This window comes from Convolutriloba macropyga, chromosome 5 (genome assembly GCF_964194025.1).
Source record: "Convolutriloba macropyga chromosome 5, txConMacr16.3, whole genome shotgun sequence".
NCBI classification, from domain to species: Eukaryota; Metazoa; Xenacoelomorpha; order Acoela; family Convolutidae; genus Convolutriloba; species Convolutriloba macropyga.
This window is the reverse complement of record NC_134472.1, coordinates 59,657,627-59,678,689: the sequence shown is the minus strand read 5'-3', so window position 1 is coordinate 59,678,689 and position 21,063 is coordinate 59,657,627. Positions and strand designations below refer to the sequence as shown.

General features: G+C 36.3%; 1 protein-coding gene across 1 annotated transcript; it reads right to left on the bottom strand.

The window, feature by feature from the left end:
- Positions 1–4,700: 4,700 nt before the first annotated feature.
- LOC142340133 (fatty acid-binding protein, brain-like) lies at positions 4,701–17,822 on the bottom strand. The gene is made up of 2 exons (XM_075390598.1): positions 17,700–17,822; positions 4,701–5,707 (listed from the first exon to the last, which is right to left on the bottom strand). The coding sequence occupies exon 2, from the start codon at positions 5,661–5,663 to the stop codon at positions 5,184–5,186; it is 480 nt and encodes a 159-aa protein (XP_075246713.1). The 5' UTR covers positions 5,664–5,707; positions 17,700–17,822; the 3' UTR covers positions 4,701–5,183.
- Between the last annotated feature and the right edge of the window lie 3,241 nt (positions 17,823–21,063).

Genomic DNA, 21,063 nt, shown 5'->3' with positions numbered 1-21,063 from the left:
CAAACTCTAAGAACAGCCTTCACACAATGAATTTATGACTCCAAAACAGTTTCGTTGAATTGCATACTTAGTCTAGTAACTTTAAAAACTCTATGATCCCTTAAAGCCTCCGGCCGTTACCTGTTTGTCCCGTTTTTGAGGACGAAAAGTCAAATGGGTCAGACGAAAAATCGATCAAGCCAAAAATCGCACATAAAGATCATAGGACTAATATATCTGCTACAAAAAAACGCTCTGCAAGAAGAATTTATCGCATTGAGCACTTTGGCATATATCTGTTCCGACCCACTTTAGTGCGGGAGGAACTCTAAACTCAAACGCGGTTTTTTCGATAAATTTTGGTCAATCGATATATTCATCGTAGGGGGCTGAGAGTGGTATCATTAAAAAGCCCGTCCAGATTTGAATATACAACTTAACAGATTTTCTGAATTCCGTTTTTTCCACAGAGAAATCGACGTTTAAAAATTTGTGAACACTTGACTGATTTTCGTTCTTGTTGTTCACATTTTCAGTAGTTTTTCGCATTCTCGTTTTTCACAAAAATATGTAAAAATTGGTATCGACGGTGTTGCTAGATTTACCTCCAAAAACAAGAGTGCTGTTGAACAATTGATAGTTTTTTGGCTAAAATCTTTGCTGAGTTTTTCAAAATTCAGCCTTTTTCATCGAAAATGGCACGAACTAAGCTTTTTTAGTCAAATTTGCTTAATCTACCGGATTAACACTCCTAAAAACTGCTGACACAATCTTCGTTAACTCCAAAGATAGTGAGTTTTACCTGTGGATCAATTGAGAGTTTTGAATAAAAACTTTGACCGTTTTTTGCTAACTTAACTCGATAAATATGCTAAAGGCATCATGTCTTTTTGATATATTGGTCCTTATGTCAAATTAACCATATCTAAAATATTCGGAATAATTACGTGTTCCTACTAGACGAACATGAAAAGCAAGGCTAGTTTTGGCCTCATCATTGTTTCTTAAAGAATTCAAGGTCTAATTGAGTCTAATTGCTCTAATCAGAGTTTCTTAAAAAATCAGATTTTAATCAGATAATTTCAAATGATAATTTCGTTTTTTTTTTTGCTTTTTCTGACGTTCATTAAAGACGAACAATTCAAATCAAAGCGTAATAATGACACGTCCAGTGATTTCATCGAGATTGTCAAGGAAACCTATGTAGTTTTTTAGTCGAAAGCTTATGGTCGTCTTCACTTTTTAAAACAAACTAAAATGAACAAAGGATTATTGCACTTTGCGAATTTTCTTTTTCGGCCAAGTTGTAGCTTAAGGTCTGCACAGATAGAACGCTTTGTTCTTCTAATGAATCCGTTACCTGTTTGTCACGTTTTTGAGGACGAAAAGTCAGATGGGTCAGACGAAAAATCCATCAAGCGAAAATTCGCACACAAATACTGTAGGACTAAGATATCCGCTACAAACTTCGTTTGAGAGCAATTAAAAAACGCTCTGCAAGGAGAATTTATCGCATCAGTCACTTTCGCATATATCGGTTCTGGCCCACTTTAGGGGGGAGGAACGTTAAACTCAAACGCGTTTTTTTGTTCGGTAAATTTTTGTGAACCGATATATTCATCATAGAGGTCTGTGAGTGGTATCACTAAAAAGCCCGTCCAGCGTTGAATATACAACTTAAAAGAACTTTTCGATATTTGTTTTTTACACAAAGGTATGGAGGTTTATAAATTTGTGAACATTTGACTGATTTTAGTTCTTATTGTTCACATTTTAAGTAGTTTTTAGCAAAAAGTTGTGAACATTTGACTGATTTTAATTCTCATTGTTCACATTTTCAGTGGTTGTTCCCAAAAGATATTAAAATTTGGTAACGACGGTGTTGCTGGTTTTACCACATAAAACAAGAGTGTTTTTGAACAATTGATACCGTTATTTGGCTAAGATCTTTGCTGAATTCTTCAAAAATCAGCCTTTAATCGAAAATGGCACGAACTAAGCTTTTTTAGTCAACTTTGCTTAATCTACCAGATTAACACTCCTTAAAACTGCTGATACAATCTTCGTTAACTGGAAAGGTAGTCAGTTTTACATGTGGATCATTTGAGAATTCTGAACTGGTCCTTATGTCAAATTAGTCTTTTCGAATTGGTCTTTTTAATATTGAATTGGTCTTTTTGATATTGGTCTTTATGTGAAATTAACCATATCCAAACTATTCGGAATAATTACGTGTTCCTATTAGACGAACGAGAAAAGCAAGGCTAGCTAATCATTGTTTCAGAGTTTAAGATCTAATTGGTCTAATCAGAGTTTCTTTAAAAAAAATGGGATTTTAATCCGTAAGTTTTTTCAAAAGATATTCGCAATTTTTGCTTTTCCTTGAGTTAATTAAAGACGAACAATTAAAATCAATGCGTACTAATGACACTTCCAATTGGATTTCTAGGGATTTCAAGGAAACCTATGTTTTTTATTCGAAAGCTTAAGGTCGTTTTCACTTTTTAAAATACACTAAAATAAACAAAGGATTACTAAAGTGCACGACTTTTTCTTTTTTTTGGCCAAATTGTAGCTTAAGTTCTGCACAGAAAGGACACATCATGTTTCTAATGATTCAACATTTAATTCCGTTTTACGTTTAAAGAAATGGTTCTTCTACTTCGATACTGAGTTATCACAATTTTTTTTTATTCTTGGACTTCTCTCCATTGAGTTTCTTTTTCTTCTCTTGTCACACTATTGACAGACCAAATATAAAATCATTATCATTTAAAAAGGGGGCATGACTGACCACATCAGTTTTTCAGTGACTAGATTATCATTTCAAATGCGTCGACACCGTCTTCTAGATTAAATATATGGAATTTTTGTTCTTCCTGTGCTCATTTGACAATCTGGATAATTATAGCTCTTAGCGCCTCTCTATGGATGAACAAAGAAGCCTGTGTATATGATTTCAGCTGATAGCTAGAGTTTTTCATGACTCAGATCAAATATTTTAAAATGTACAAGGTATTTTTTGAATTCGCTGTTCTTTGTTGTCTACTTGGCGTTACTCACGATACCCATTTTCCGCAAAGGTATACTTTAAATTTTGATTTTTTCCCTGTTTGCCGTTCATAGTCAAATAAAAAATCTGGATAATTACAGGTCTCAGAATCTTTGTATAGAAGCTTAAAATCACCCAATTAATGATTTCAGTTGATAGCTAAAATATTTCATAACTTTGGAATCAAATGTGTTTTTTTAAATTTGCTGTTTTTTGTCGAGATTTTTATTATCTACAGGTTGCGTATTAAATTATTGGTGCTGACAAAAACGCGCAATTGAACATAGCTAAGGTTTTTAGTGCATTGGTTTTTGTTTTAACGGATTCCATACAGGTTTTCGCAAAATATTCACTTAATTTTCTATTTTGTCTATTTATCGTTCTTTTTGTAGAAAAATGAATTACTTTGAAATACAAATCTCTTTTTTTGAGAACTAAAACAACCTATTTATTGATTGCAGTTGCTAGCTAAGGTTTTTATGTCCTAGAAATCAATTGTTTTCGAAAAAATCAGGCTATTTTTTAACTTTTCCCTTTGTTTTTTGAACACTTGTTACCTAGTCTCATTATTCAGAGATCACATATCTTATTATCTTTGTTTAAAAAGGGTGTACTTCATTATATCTCATATTTTACGGATTAGATAATGGTTTTACCGGCTTCGACGCCATTTTCTTGCAAACTTTAATGAGATTTTTTGTCTGAAATTATCGTTTATTTTTGCAGACGTACACATTCTCGATAATGACAGGTCTCAAAGTAAATATGTTGGAGTATGAATGAACCGAAACCTATTGGAAATTTCATTATTGGAAATTATTTGTTTCCAAGAAAACAAACGTACTTTTTTTAACTTTGTGGTTTTTGTTCTATTTTGTCTACGTACTACCGAGTCTCATCATGGACTGGTCTCACGTTTTTTCTAGTTATGAACAAACTGGTTTGTTTAGTTAAGGCTTTACTGGACATTGTGCTGACTTTGTTATTATGTATTTTTTTCAACAAAAATAGACATTGAGTTTTGGATATAAACGTTTATTTGATTTTTTAAAATTTTTGGTCTTGTCTCGTAGCTTTAATAATGGCAGGTCTCATCTGCCCACTAATAGGGCATTAATTACTTTATGAAAAGATTTGATTTGGAAGTCAATTATTTTTGATCAATATGAGAGATTTTTTGAAAGTTTTTTATCTTTTCCTCATTTGGTAGACAATTTAGCCAAACTTTCGGACGAGCGGAGTCGGAAAATTAGGTGCGGGCGCACATAACCGAGCCTCCTTGTTGAAAACTCAAATGATTAAAGAGTAAAAAGTCTGATTTGGCATTAGACTTTAGTTAATACCAGGACACACAAAAAGCCATTTTGTGCCGGAACATTTAAGCAACTCAATTCCGACTGAGTAAACTTTGACGAAAAGTTAAAAATATTACGTAGTCCAAGAACAACCGCTACGTTTGCAGTGAAAATTTTCCATGCATGAACCAATCACAGTAACTTGGTGGTATCTGTCTTTTTTCATACGATTAAATTTATGTGGATGGTCACATCTAGTTGTCCAAAAGAACAGGTGTGCGCGCCAACTCGTTTTTAGCATAAGAATTAACGGACAGCTTGCAAATACGTAGCGATTCATTACTCAACAGAACTGATTTTTGTGGAATAAACGGTCACCGAAATGTTTTAATTAAAATGACTCTTTACCATCAATATTTCCCAACTCATTCAACCATGTATAAATATTCATTTACGAAGTAGAACAAGACCGATAGACCTAGACTCATAACGTACAAAAGCATCATTCGGCAATGCACAAACTTAACATACCAATGAAATTCAATATCATTCAACAATTTGATAGTAGCCTTTCAGATATTGCACTTTTTACATATTAGATATTGGAACCGGTTCCTGCGCACCTTGGTAGAATATCTCAATAAATTAATGATATCTTACTCATTTTATAAAGGTTCATAGAATTTGTAATGACTAATTTTACTTCTTATTAGGCTATACCATCCACTATTAATACCATAACGCTCATCAATTTGCTCACACACGAAAAAAGTTTACGGGTGAAAGGAAGCAGTTCCTCTATATTAATTTATCTAGCAACAAACATAGCATGCATTTCATAATAGTGACGAGGTCACTCACAGCTTGCCATCTAATTCTTCATCTTCATCAGCAACTTTCTCATACAATCTAACAACCGTCGCCTCGTTACACACAGCTGTCACCTTTAGTCTACCTTGGTCATCAATTTCTCGAGTGCTGGTCGAGACCGGAATCGTTCCATCGGTGTGAATCGCGACGTGAACCAACTTTCCGTCGTTGTCAATAGTGAACTTGGAGTTAAAATAGCTACCATCCGCTCTGTATTCTTTAACAGCCTCGCCTCCCAGTTCGAATGGACCTATTTCGAATCGCTTCTTGATGATTCCTTTCGATTTGGTGATGAGGACGTACTTGCCTGGTTGCTGTGATGACTCTTTGAATCTGACGATAGGACTAGCTCTGTTCATCATCTGCCTGTAAGCCCATCCCACTCCCCACGCTTTCATGTAGCTGTCAAGTGCATTTGGGTCTGGGTCATGAGTGGTAAACTTCCACGATCCAATGTACTTCTCCATTTTAGTAATAACAAATAAGAGATCAAAAACAAACAACCTGTCACCTGAAAAACATATGAGAGGTCATTTGTGATAATAACTTGGGTGACCCAAACGCTACAGGATATCAGCCACTTTTTCTATAAATAGAACGATCAACTGAAATCGCAGTACTCTTCATAATTTACGCTCCCATTGTGAATGCCTGCTATACGCTCGATCGACAAGTCTAAAACCAATTACCATTTGCTCAAACAAACTTTGAAAGCCCAATCCATTACGATTTCATGGCCAAACTTTCAACGGTTCATCGCATTTCTCTTAATTGGACTCTTTTAAAATTGATTACCTTAAAATTTAATGCATCAGTGAGCAGAAAAATTCAAAATTTTTTTCAAACAGCAATGATTGAGTCAAACGCCGTAAATAAGTTTTATCCCTCTTTGATCGAAAATTATTAGTAGCACCGTTTGATAAAGGGAGTGGAATTTCTGTGCATAAAATGACAACATACTCGGATAAACCAAACGAGATTCCTATTGCCAATCAATTTGAGCCTCGTAGATCTGACAATGAAAACCGAGGAAGATCAACATAGCAGTTTGCAGCAACTGATGAAACAGGGAAAAATAGGTGAAGATTTAGAGCAGAGGTTCAGAGGACAACTAGATCTCAACCCGAAGGACTTTATGAATTTGTTAAAGTCGGAAACGGTACTCCGCTAAGGTCTGTTCTGTCGATACCCGGCAGCAGTTACGAAAATCTGAAGTTTCCGGAAGTTAACAGGAAGTTAACAGGGGCGAAAATTGAGAATACCTCAAAAGATGTCAGGGACGCTGCAGAATCTATCACTCTGGACGAAAATGAGCAAATAGTATCCCGCGAAGTTGAAGGGCTGAACAGCAATTGAATTTTCTCCTAAAGAACTGTACTTCACTGACGAGGTTACAGAGATTCTGAGGTCAATTACGAATACCCTTTTGTGACTAGCCATAACAAACGTTCTCTTCAAGTGTAACAACACGTGGTACACGCAACCAGACGGGTTAGCCAGGGTGTTTCGTTGGCCGTGATTCTGACAAAACTGTGGATGAAATCTTTCGAAAATGCTTGCAGGACTCAGCTGAAGAAGGGAAGAGCTAAATTCTTGACTTGGGAACCTGCACCAACTAAAACTGACGCGTTACTTTCCCAATAAAAGGTGTGAAGTGCAATTCAAGTAATAATAGGTCTAAAGCAAAATGCCAAGGAATTAATGACGGACTATAAGAGCACTCAGAAAAATGTACAAATCTGTTATTGTGCAGAAAAAAGTTCAACAAAAGACACAATTGAAAGTTTTCACAAGGTAAGTGGATGACATAGTTGGCACTGTAAAAGGGAATCCTCAAGTGTACTTTGATAAAGCGAATTCAATTCAAAAAAGCTTATGTCTCACTCGAGCGACCCGAAGAGAATGGAAACCTGGCCTTCATAGATCTAAGCATGTCATGAAAATTAGCTGCCATTAATATCAAAAGTCTAATGATAAAGGAATAGCCCTAAATTTATTTACGCAGCTGTGCGCCATTAAAACAAAAGAAAAACGTGATTCAAGGGACAAAGCAAGATCTTAAAGGCATCAAGTTACTGAAATTTTTAGATGTAGCTCTAAAAAAATTCAGAGATCTAGGCAGGAAGACAATATCCATCCCTCCTAAGTATTGCTTATGAAAAAAAAAACAACATCACAAAAATAATAGTCTCAACACAAATAGGCATAAGTTGATGTTTTTTGTTTAACACAGAGGAAACATCACCAAATTTTTTTCGAGTAGGCAGAAAAAATTATGTTACTTTCGAAAAACTTTGAAAACGAGAATAACGTGTATGCACCTTCTGGAAACATGTTTTGATGGAAATTTGAAATCGCATGTGGTACACAAAGTTACATATAATGAAAGCAATTCCATCTATGTTGGCCCTACCAGAATTCAGCATCTATGTTAGCATTGGAATTTCCGAACATCAAAAGAGATTTAACGGTAAGGCAACATCTTGTTGAATGTTGTGGTACAGCGCACCATTCTGAGTAGGGCACACTCAACGCATGTCGCGGGGTTGAAAAACTAATGATTGAACCGATCTATATCAAAAAGCTGAACATGCAAATAAATACGAGCAATAAAAACTGGGGAAGGTAATTGACATTAAAAAATTAGTTCAAATGCAAAATGTGACTTTTGAAATTTGAAAAAAAAATTCAAGTTAACTCGAAAATTGGTCAACTCCAAAACCTCAAAGATAACGACAGATAGGATTGAGGGCAAAACTCCTGTTCAGTGAAAGAAAACGAAATACACGGAAAATTCAAAAACTCCAGACTTAAAACTATAATGTGTTGGTGTATTATTTTGTAAATAAGAAAAATAAAATCAAAAATACGCTGTTATTTTATCTCATTTCGCAGAACTAGACAAACTTAGTTTAGTGTAAATAAAGAATATCGTTTTATTCGATTGTGTAAATATTGAATCAACCTGACGCTGAAATCGAACATCGAAAACGTTCGTATTTACTAGTTAATATCAATTTTAATTTAAATTTCCTCTTTCGTTGCATACGTTTTGAGATCATACTAAAAACAAAACAATTAAAATTTTATCGAGATTAAATTAAAACAATCGTGGTTAGTCATCTTGCGAATGAATACTAATCTTCTTTATGAAAAGCACCAGGAGTTGCCACACTCTTCAATGACAAAACAAAATAGGAACCAATTCAACTTTTCTCCTCGCCAAAAAATTTACAATTTATCTTAAAAGTTCAACCAAATAGCAGAGAACTAAATACCTTTACCCTAAATGTCTTTAGCCAATGTGAGCGCCAGTATACAACCTTACGTCCTCTGTTTTCTTGTTGACATCATATGTAAAGTCAAGGACAAGCAGAAAAAATATTTCGACGTTCATTAAGTTCACACTCAAGAACACAGCCAAACAACTTAATTTTTTTGCCGACCAGCAACTCAAAGAGAAAAGTAGAAAAAACATAACCGACTAACGTCGGGCGAATTGCTCTCAAACATCCCGCGAGCCACTAGCTAGCCACGGTTTATTGAGGCTGTTTTTAGCTAAAATCGACTCTGCCTTTATCGCCTTCTATAAAACTAGGCTAGTTTTATAGCCTTGTTAGTAAATAAATCAAATAAAAATCTAATGTTTTAAAAATTTCCAAAATACTGCAAAATTTAAAAAGGTTCCAGATTTCGTTATGCAAATATTCATAACTATTTTTTGGTTTTGGAGTTATTTTAAGTAACCCATCTGCAAGACTTGAAAAAGCTTCGTTGGCAAGTAATGATTGTTAAGCTCAGAAAAAAAAAACAAATAAATTAGCAACATCTTGCTAAAATATGTGATATTAATATCTTCAGAACATTTCCATTGTCTCAAGAGACTATCCGGTATCCCTATTTCAAGCCTTCAATAGTTTCACTGGCTCAATGATCCATAAACCTGGAACAAGATAATAATTTTCTGGAAATTTGGAAATAAATTTTATGAAAAAAAGCTCAAACTCGTGATAAAAAATGACAACATTCCTTACCAGAAAAGATTATCCAGTATCACTATTTCAAGCGTTAAATAGTTTCACTGGCTCATAAAGATCTATTAACTTGGAACATGATGATAAGTTTACAAAAAATTTAAAATAATTTTTATCAAAAAATTGCTAAAGCTGGAGTCATTTTGAATATTGATAACCATTCCATCAACTCTAAAAACTATGCGACAGCTTAATATCAAACCTTGGAGAAGGTCCCTAGGACCCTGGTGCAGGAGAAATTTAAAAAAGATCCAAAAAACTTGCAACAATTGTAAATATTTTTAAAAATTGCTGATATTAAAATCTTGAAAAACATTCCATTACATCTAGAAGCTATGCACTAACCTATAACCAAACCCAAGAGAACGTTCTTCGGCACTTGAGGCTGAAAAAACCCAAAAACCGACAAAAATTGTCAAAAATGCAAGGGGAGGGGTCAACAGTGGGGTCAGGGGCAACAGCGCGGTGGGGGGGGGGGGGGGGGGTGTTGCAATATTGGGGGGAGGGGGGGTCAACAGTGGGGGTACTCTTTAACCTCTAAGAACCACCCTTCACATCATAAGTATAAGTCGCCAAAACAATTTGAGCTGAAACAGAGTTGAAAGGCTCTAAGGGCACTCAATGCCCACTGGGGTCTACTTGTTTTTGAGGACGAAAGTCAAAAGCGTCAGACGAAAAATCGGTCAAGCGAAAAATCACAAAAACACGACCACAGGACTAATAGAATTCGTAAACTTTTTTGAGAGCAATTAAACGAATATTGTTGTTGAGTAACAGAACAGCGCAGACAGATGAAAAAATCGATCGGACGCGCATGAAATAAAGATACGATTTAGTTTCACGAAAAAGCAATCCTGGGGGCCAGACAAAAAACACATAATTGAAGCCGAAATAAAAGAATCTTTCATCTAAAGTCGAAATCAAACAAAAAACTGGGCTCACAATTGATCCTTAGAAAAGCCCAAAGTCTCTCAAATTGGAAAAATTCTGTTTAAATATTTCTTGTGAGCGGCTGATCCAATACGTTGTGAGATTTCAAACAAGTGATAGTGTCGTAATCCTAGTCGATTAGAAAGCAGGGAGAAATTGAGATCATATCGACATCGAGTCTAATAAAAAACAGCTGCGATTACCAAAAAATGGCCAAGAGAAATTTGTAAATCTGCAGTCTCAAAAAGATCGAAAAACAAACAGACAAAAATTTTCTTCAAATCATTTTGAAAGTGATGAACGTCATTTATAAGAGTTAGGTAAATCACGTACTCTCAGAAACTCACTCATGCAAACGAGCCAAAAAATTGCTCCACTCACGACTGAAAAACGTCACGCACGCATCAAAAGTGCATAAATGAACGACCAAAAAGCAGAATTCCAGTTATCCTGACGCATTTCAGAGTCAATTTGGCAGTTCAGCAGGTTTCCAATATAACCAAAACTGAAAAATTATTTGGTCATTCCAAAGGTAAAAAAAGCTAAAAATTATACAAAGCAAATAAAAAAAATTCGAGTTATTTCCATTTTCTTTGAAATCTTATACTAAAAAAAGTAGCATAATTTTGTTGATCTAAGCGGTAACCGAAACTGAATCAAATTGAACAACTATCAAACTCCTGGAAATTGTCTCGAACAGTAAAAAAAAATGATTTTAAATATCTGCGCAAATTCACGACATACCTTCCCGCAAATATTCAAAAGATTTGTTTCACTTTAGAGACTCGAACTCTTTAATGCTTGCGCTGTCTGTCCGTCTTTTATTATTTAGCAGTCCCTTTGGTCTCATATTCGTTTTAACGGAAATTCTTTTTTGTAATTCTTTTCATTTTATTACAGCATTCCAAAACTCTGTCTCCAAAGTATATAAGGCTTCCATTTAACTTATAGTTGAATTGATCACATAATTAAGTTTTGATACAATATCACAAACATAACCAACTAACATCGGGCGAATCGCTCCCAAACGACCGGTTGACTTTGTCAGTAGCTAGGCACGGTTTAATGAGGCTAGCTTTAGCTTGAAGGGGCGAAAGTGAGCGCAGCGGGGGGGGGTGCACCGGGGGCTGATGGGGTGGCAACAGTGTGTGTGTGTGTGTGTGTGGGGGGGGGGGGTCAATCTCTAAGAGCCGCGCTTTGCAACACAAGTATAAGTCTCCGAAGCAGATTCGGTGGATCTCATAATTGAAGATTAGTGAGCTGAAAGACTCTAAGAGCGCTTAATGCCCACTCGCTCTACTTGTTTATCCCGTTTATGAGGACGAAAAGTCAAATGTGTCCGACGAAAAATTGGTCAAGCGAAAAATCGCACAAAAAAGACCGACATGACTAATACTAAAACATGACTTCGTTTGAGAGCAATTAAAGAGTTTCAGAAAATACATATTTTTCAATACTGCTCGGTTCTTCTCAACTGATGTTTCTTTGAAACATCTTCTAAACACATACCATCTGCAATTAATCCAAAATTGATTGAAACATGAAGCCGAGCCGTTGTACACCAGAACAAATCAGCGTGTGCTAATGGAAAGCAATCGGCGTGTGCTAATTGATTTCCGAAATCTTCACTTTCAGTTAGAAAAATTAAAATTTCGTATTTTCTTCGATTTCTCACGTTAAAGAAAGAAATTCTTGTTTGATTCAATTTAAACTAGCTGGATGAGTACAAGGCAAGGCTACTAAGATAGATGACTCGCCTATTCAAAAAGGAGATTGTAAAAGGAGGCAAAAACAACAGGTGCAAAATGGTCGTAAATCAGACTGAGCAGAACAGTCCTGCACTTTTACATAAATAGCCAACAAGTTGCTCTAAAAACGAGTGCGCTGGCTTTTTTCTCTTATCCAGTTTACGCTAATGCAAGCTATCCTTACTGCTGCGGGGAAATTGACGAAATTTACCAAGATGTAATATCCGTGCATTGTGTACTGTTACGGGTTGGGTTGGGGAATTTTCTAAAGCACTTTAAAACCTCGGGGTTACTGATGAAAATCTTCTAAGTCTAAGACTTTAAAAATTATGAAGCTGTAAATATTAAAGCTATTCAATATTGAGTTAGACTTATTGGTCGAAAATACAATAAGTTTCAAAAGATTACAAAGTGTAAAGCTAATAAGTGAAAGGCAGCTCAATTATATGAGGTTTAGTTTTGAATATGGTCTTTGGTTTCAGTCCTATCAATGGTTGATTAATCTTAGGTTATTGTTACCCATTTTGTTTAATCTCTTTGGGATTTTCTAAAAGTTATTTTCTACCGCACGGGTCCCTGTTAGTTACACTAACAGATAACAGGTGTACCTGCCTGACGAATCCCGTCAAGAACAAACATTCCTTGACGTCTCCCGTCAAAATGACATTCCGTGACGATTCCCATCAATATTTATGATGCTTTCTCTATATTGTTAAAATCCGGTTTACTCTTAGTAACCATCTCTTTTTGTTCTCCCATTTATTGTGAAAATTTCGAATTATGTGTTCACTATGTATTTTATGAGCATGTCATACATTAATTTCTATGGTTTACTACACTGCCTCCCTCTTAGAAAATGTGAGTGTTCCACTCACTCAGATCCCATCTCTGTCGCCAGTGTAATATCCGTGCACTGTGTATGGTTACGGTTTGGTTTGGGGATGTTTCTAAAGCAATAACAATAAAAGGGAGAACAAAAAGAGATGGTTACTAAGAGTAAACCGGATTTTAACAAAATAAAGAAAGCATCATTATTTATGATGCTTCCTTTATATTGTTAAAGTCCGGTTTACTCTTAGAAACCATCTCTTTTTGTTCTCCCATTTATTGTGAAGAATTCGAACTGTGTGTTCACTATGTATTTTATGAGCGTGTCATACATTAAGTTCTATGGTTTACTACAAAGATAAAAAAATATGCTTTATCAGCAGTTTCGGTGAAAAATACACGTAAAGACTAGAAATCCGTATTAGAGCTGAACATCAATTAGATGCTCTCGAGATTATCTAGTTTCAAGGGCCAAACCGATCGTAAAAAATATGGGCGCTACAATGAGAAAGACCCAAAAACTATTCACCCGGTGGCACTTCCTTGAATTCGTCCAATTTCATTATTTTTTAATCAAATTAAGAGAAATTGACATTTGATCGGAAATAGCATGTTTAACGAATTTTCATGGCTATGCGGTGTATGATTAGCATGTTGGATATTAAATTCAAAGATGCGCCATTAAATCTCGATGTACCTGGATTTTGTTTGTAAAGTTTAAAGGTTACTAGCAGGCCAGCAAAACCATAAAAAGAAAATAGTTTTTACGAATAGAAGGTTTAAAAGAAGTAAAGTTTACTGTTTCGCACCAACTCGGGCTCGAACCCACATCCCTCGTTTAACAGCCGTAGTTCTCACACTTAAGCTATCTAAGCGTATTGTACTTTTCTTTTGCTCTTTCTACGGCAAATTTCTGAACAATGGCTTTTGTGGATCGCGTCTCAAAACGCATTTATTACGCTAGATTGCGTGATTAAAGACACCCAAAACCATGTTACGATAGAAGCGCTGTTGACCATTGTGCTCAATTGCTACTGATATTTACTATAAAAGAGGAAGATTGGACAAAACGACTAAAACTGGTCAAAACCTAGTTTCATAGCAATTTTAAGGACAATGGTATTAGAAGAAACTGCAAACATCAGATTAGAAGTCCTCAAACTTCCGAGCAGCGCTATAACCACTACAAACCAACGTTTCTCACAATCACTTTAATCTTATCAAAAAACATACTTCAGATTGAGAGTATTTGAGATCACGCAAAAATCAAAAAGTAAATTGCGAAAAACTTTATTGAACGCTAAGGGTGTTCTAGAATTGCGCAGAATCTGTGCAGCTATAAATCTGCAGAAAAACAAACGTCTACGATAAGAACTTCAAAAATAGTTCGGGAGCAAATAAAAACCACGTAGTACCCAGTTCAGTATTTCCTTCCTCTGGGCGAGCGTACTTGCAAGCCCTCTTAGCCTCGTGGTAACTGCAACAGACTAATAGTCTATCGTCTCAGGTTCGGTTCTCCTACATCTACTTTGAGCCTTTTAGGTCATTGACCTGTTTCGATATGTTCGCTTGACAATGCTTCTCAATGCGGCTTCTAAACATGCGATTAAAGAGGCCCCCGTAAATATGCAAAAATTTGTCCAATTTCAGAGCTCAAGCCTCTAATATATAAGATTACTATTTTCATTAAATCACACACAGAAACATAAAACAAATCACGTGGCAAGAATTGCTCTTGAACAACAGACGGCATGGTGTCAATTAGAAATTTTCACGGCTACATGAAGTAAGGTGACCGAGACGGGTTCAAACCATCGACCCTCACAATAGCAGTCCTCCACATAATCAACTGCGCTATAACCATCTCATACAACCGTTTCTCACAATCGTTTTTGTCTTCTCATCAAATATACTTCATATTGAGAGCATTTGAGATCACGCAAAAATCAAAAAGTAAATTGTGAAAAACTTAGTTGAAAGCTAAGACTTTTAGAATAGCGCAGAATCTGTAAAGCTAAAACTTAGCAGAAAAACACACGTGTACAAGAGTTCAAACTTAGTTCAGATGCAATTAAAAACATGTACCCAGAACAGTAAATCTTCCCTCCGGGTAAGCATACTTTCGAGCCCTCTCAGCCTCGTGGTAATTGCACGTGACTAACAGTCCTTTGTCTTAGGTTTGGTTCTCACCCATCTACTTTGCGCCTTTTATGTCATTGATCTCTCTCGACATGTTCGCCTAACCAGGCTTTTCAATGCGGCTCCTAAACATGCGATTGGAGAGGCCCCTTAAACATGCAATAGTTTTGTCCCATTGAAGAGCTCACGCGTTTTATATATAGATTTACAATTTGTCATCCATCAAACCCACCCCAGAACAAAATAAATTGACTCGCGCCGGAGAAAGTGCTCTCGAACAACAGACGAAATTGTGTTGATTAGAAATTCTAATGTCTAGAAAAGAGAGGGTACCCGTCACGGTTTCGAACCCTCGACCCTCGGAATAGCAGTCCTCTATCATATCAACAACGTTATAACCACTACATATCACCGTTTAATACAATCGCTGTTATCGTATCAATAAACATATTTCAGATTGAGAGCATTTGAGATCACGCAAAAATCAAAAATAAAGCGTGAAAAAATTAAATGAAAGCTAAGAGTCTTCTAATACTGCGCAGAATCTGTAAAAGTAAAACTTTGCAGGAAAAACAAGTTTACAAGTAGAACTTCAAACTGAGTTCGGATGCAATTAAAAAAAATGTACCCAGGACAGTAAATCTTTCCTCTGGGTAAGCATACTTTCGAGCCCTCTCAGCTTCGTGGTAACTGCACCTTACTAACAGTCTTTTGTCCCAGGTTGCGTTCTCACCCATCTACTCTGAGCCTTTTAATTCATTCACCCTTCTCCATATGTCCGCATAACCATGCTGCTCTTAAACATGCGCTTCCAGAGGACCCTTAAACATGCAAAAGTTTTGTTCTATTTTAGGGCTTAAGCGTTTGATACACAAACATGAACATAAAACTCAGCGTCGCAAGAAGTGCTCTCGAACAACAGACGACATTGTGTTGATTAGAAATTCTAATGTATACAAAAGAGAGGGTACCCGTCAGGGGTTCGAACCCTCGATCCTTTAAATAGCAGTCCTCCATCTTACCAACAACGTTATAACCACTACAAATCAGCGCTTCATACAATCGCTGTTATTGTATCAATAAACATATTTCAGATTGAGAGCATTTGAGATCACGCAAAAATCAAAAAGTAGAGAGTGAAAAAACTAAATGAAAGCTACGAGTCTTCTAAAATTGCGCAGAATCTGTAAAACTAAAATTTTGCAGAAAAACACACGTTTACAAGTAGAACTTCAACTTTATTTCGGGATCAATTAAAAATCACGTAGTACCCAGGACAATAAATCTTCCCTCTGGGCGAGCATACTTTCACGCCTTCTTAGCCTCGAGGTAACTGCATCTGACTAACAGTCGTTTATCCAAGGTTTGGTTCTCACCCATCTACTCTGAGCCTTTTAATTCATTGACCTCTATCAATATGTTCGCCTAACCATGCTGCTCAAAGTGGCCCTTAAACATGCGCTTCGAGAGGCCCCTTAAACATGCGAAATTTTTGTCCCATTTTAGAGCTCACGCGTTCAATATATAGGATTAGCATTTTTCATCTAAACGCACACAGGAATATAAAAGAACTCAGCGTCGCAAGAAGTTCTCTCGAACAACAGGCGGCATGGTGTTGATTAGAAATTCTCATGTCTGCAAAAGGGAGGGAACCCGACAAGCGTTCGAACACTCGGCCCTCAGAATAGCAGTCCTCCATCTTACCAACTGCGCAATGACGACAACATACCACCGTTTCCCACAATCACTTTTATCGTGTCAATAAACATAGTTGAGTTTGAGAACGTTTGAGATCACACAAAAATCAGAAAGTTAAGCGTGAAAAACTTAGTTGAAAGCTAAGAGTGTTCTACAATATCGCCGAATCTGTAAAGCTAAAAATTAGGAGAAAAACACACGTTTAGAATAAGAACTTCAAACTTATTTCGGTATCATTTAAAAAACACGTAGTACTCAGGAAAATAAATCTTCCATCTGGGCGAGCCTACTTTCAAGCCCTCTTATCCTCGTGGTAACTGCACCAGACTAACAGTTTTTTGTCCCAGGTTCGGTTCTTACCCATCTACTTTGAGCCTTTTAGAGCACAGTACTTTGATCTCTCTCGATATGTTTGCTTAACCATGTTGCTCAATGCGGCTCACGTGTTTAATAAAAAGGATTGCACAAAATTGTGCGAACAAAAGACACATGAGACAAAAATTTAAAATAGCTTCTTTAAACTAACCAAAAATACAAAACTACCAAAAATACAGAAATTTACATAGTAATTACTGTAATTTTTCAATTTTGACCGTTAACTGAAAAAGTTTAACTGGTGAGCTTTTTAAGTTTTTGTGAAAATCTGTTTTGTGTTATGAAATAATTGGAAAGGCAATCCTTTTTTAATATGAACATGGTGAATTAAAATTGTTTTTTTAAAAAAAAAAGTAGTACTCCAGTTGCTACAAAATGCTTGTTTGAGCTTCGAAAAAATGATCGTCAAAAGAGCCTTTCGTCTCAGAGCAAAGAGAAGTTTTTGACAAACGTATGCTGGAAAATTTTTTGCTACACAGTCTCGCGCAACCCGTCTTATTTAGTTGTGGGGGAGCTATAATGGGAAAGACTCCAAAAATCAGCCCCTAAATCATAATTACGCGAATAGCTGGTTTTTTACGGATTAAAGACCAGATTTTTGAATGGATCCGATTTTTGAATGCGTCAGTACATCAGTACTGCAATCAAAACAGTATATTAAAACTGAAAAATAAGCGTCATTAATCCATTAACACGGGTGAAAAAACTTGACATCTAGAGTTACAGGTTTTTTTAAAGAGCATGAACTTACCGTTTAATTTTGAGGGAATTGTCGTTCCCCAGATCTCAGCAGCAGAGATAGTTATCTTCAATAGGACGATAGTTGAAGGAATTTAGCCTTTAAAAAGCCTTGTGAAAGTCAGAGACAACAGATTGATGTTAATAGCAAAAAAACGTTAACTAAAATGACAACGCAAATTTTCCACTATGTACAAGGAGGCACAATGTGGTGCTCAATTATAAACAGTTTTGTTGTCTATATAAGCTAAAACAATAAGCTTTTCAATTAAAGAAAGCTTAAACAAATAGCGTTCTTTATAAGGGGCAAAACGCGACAATATGAATGTATGGTGATGAACCACAAAATGCAATTTCCAAAACATGCGCCCACTTACGTTCTCTCCTCCCTTAGTGGTCATGAATCTTTACTCCTTCAATCACATCGTCTGATTTTTACATAACGTGCTATATAACGATTTTTCTAAGTGGGGTCATGAAACGGGGGTCAAGAAGTGGGGTCTAAGTGGGTAATTTCTTTGCCCTAAACTTAGGGCTTAATTTAGGACACAAAAATAAGTTTAAGCACAAAAATAGGACTTAGTTAGAATTCTAACTTTTGAGACTTGAATCAAACCGCTATAAATAATCGGCTGCTTCGCTATCGAAGACGTTTGGTTTATTTCAAACCCTGTATATTTTCAAGAGAATTTGTGTTTCACTTAGCAGCAGAACTGTACTCTTTAACTTCAAATTCAAATGAAATTCAACACTTTCGTTTTTGGTTTTCTAAATAAGTTTCCCTCCGTGTCCGGCACTAAAAGTCCTCGGGTGGCTAAGATTTTGTTCTAACATATACTCCGACCGCCCAGTTGTGATGTCTTAGTCCTCTCATGGAGGCCGCAAACAATTAACTCATTAAACCATTGCACTTAAGCTCGTAACTTTCGTGGGATTGCTTTCGTTTGTGACAGTATAACATCCGTGCACGCTATGCTGATACGGTTTTAATTGAGGGTTTCCAAAGCTGAAGAAAACGTTCAAAGTCAAAGCCTTTTTTAAATTGCTAAATAGAAACATTCAGCAAATGTGACAGATTTAATCAAATTAAGTTTTAAAGCATAAATTTATAAGAAGAGTTATTACAGATGCGAATATGACGCGAAATTTGAAATAGAAAGGCAGCTCGTTTTTATGAGTTGAGGTTATGATTATGGTCGTCTGTTGTGGTGATACCAATTGTTAATTTATCTTGGATTTATTTAACCATTTTCTCTACCTGGTTTGGGATTTTCCCATGGTTAATATTAACCGCATTGGTCCCTGTTAGTTAAACTAACAGATATCACGTTTACCTGCTTGACGATTCCCGTCAAGAACAAACATTCCTTGACGAATCCACTCAAGGTCAAAATCCGTGATGATTCCCATCATAACTTATGATGCTTTTCATTTTGTTTTGTTAAAATCCGGTTTACTTTTGGTTACAATTTATTTCTGTTGCTAATATTAATTGTGAAAATTTTAAATGTTTTCTTTATTTTGTAATTTACAAGCATGTCATACGTTCTATTTATAGGGGTTACTCCAATGCCTTCCCCTAAAAAATGTGTCCCACTCAGTTGGAAACTTGATTTTTTGGTCCAATTTTGAGTTCAAATAATCTTTTGCTTTTCTTTTCCGTGTTTATTATAAATGTTCTAGTTTTTCTTGTCCACCATAATATTATTTGCCTGCAAAATAATTTTGAAAAGGTGCTTCCGACCACCCTTGTCCAGATGACACAGAAACAATACAGTTTTGAAATTTTTCATGACTTCGTTGGTTGTTGACCCCTGAGGCAGGACCAGAAGCGCATTTATTGCTTCCAGCCTCCTCTGAATGACTTTTGTTGACTTCTGTTCCGTTTTCACACTAATAATAAGTTTTCTGATGTCTTTCATGGCATTCTCCAGCTCCCAAGAAAATTACTACCGCTCATCTCTCATCACTGCCAGAGCGATACATTCCCTTGTTTTGGCTTCTGCTTGGTTTATAGCCTCTTCAAACTCCCTGTTCAACATTTCAACCTGCTTCCTGCAGGACTCCCGCTGATTCCCAAAGTTTACTAGTAACCTCCTTGTCTTTAAATGTTAATCATGTAATCTTTGATCTTCTAGCGATGAGAGCGAAGCACCTCTTCGAGCCAAGCCCAGCAGTTCCCAGCTTTTCACTGTTGTTTATTTTTCTCTGCTGCCTTTCAATTTTTCCCTGAAGCTCATTCAGCTCCATCACACTGATTGGAGCTCTGTACACGATATTGGTGGCTAAAGCTGCATCAAGGGTACCACAAATCTTTTATTGGACGTCACTCCAACAATCCGATAATCCTGGTGTCTGACTATTGACTTGACGTTGTATAGTTCGGGCAGATAGTGGCAGTAGTCGTCAACTATTGGTTCTGCAGTTCCCAGGTATTAACAAATACAATTAATCAATTGTATCAATTTCATTTCTGGCTTTTTTGGGAACAGATTGACCTTGTTCTTTTTACAACTACAATGTTTGTGTCATACATATCAAACCGGGTCCTTTTTCGGGTCAAACATTTGAGATGATGAAAATACGCGAATTCGCTCAATGGATTAATGCGTTGCATTGCAACTACAGGATTAGTGAAACTGTGCAACATATCGATTGACAGGAGCACAAGCATCACAAAAACCATGATTTTTAAGCCGATAAAAATAGTAATCGAACTTAGTGTGACTTCCTTGGCCACATTCCAGATTTGTTCCACTTTACTAACGAGGTAATTAAAAATTAAGAGTTCATGCCGCTGGTACCAATATGTTGAAATCCTTAGTATCTCATGTGCAAGCAGGCTTCCTTGTTCCAAGAACACCACTCCCTCTTATTGCTTTCTCGAGTGCCTTTACCTATGGACTGTCTTGAAAAGTATAAGTTCATCATCATTAAAAAATGCTTCCATTGGTGCAGTACTTGACCAATTGACGTTAGCTCTGTGATTGGGTATTACGTCGGTCTTATCATTCAGTTCTAGTTTTCGGCCATATGTAACCCATGACCAGTTCTGCTTTTTGGGTACAAGAGGTTGCAAATCTTTATTATAAATTTCTGTAGAACACTTTAGAAATAGGGTCCACTTATCTCATCGCTTCTGAGCTGTTGTCAGAAGACACTCTAACTGGTACTTGCTTGGTACAAAACTGATTTTAAATGAGACGGACGAGAACTTAAGCGCACATGTGGACATAAATCATTCGTCATGAAGCATGTCAAACGTTCTATTTATAGTGGTTGCTGCAAAGCTTTCCTCTTAAAAAAGTGTCCACTCACTTGGAAGCTTGGTTTTTATTGGTCCAATTTTGAGTTAAAACGGTCTTCTGCTTTTCTAT

What these genes read in the sequence shown, in the direction of transcription:
- LOC142340133 (XM_075390598.1), bottom strand. Translation starts at nt 5,663, where the DNA reads ATGGAGAAGTACATTGGATCGTGGAAGTTTACCACTCATGACCCAGAC.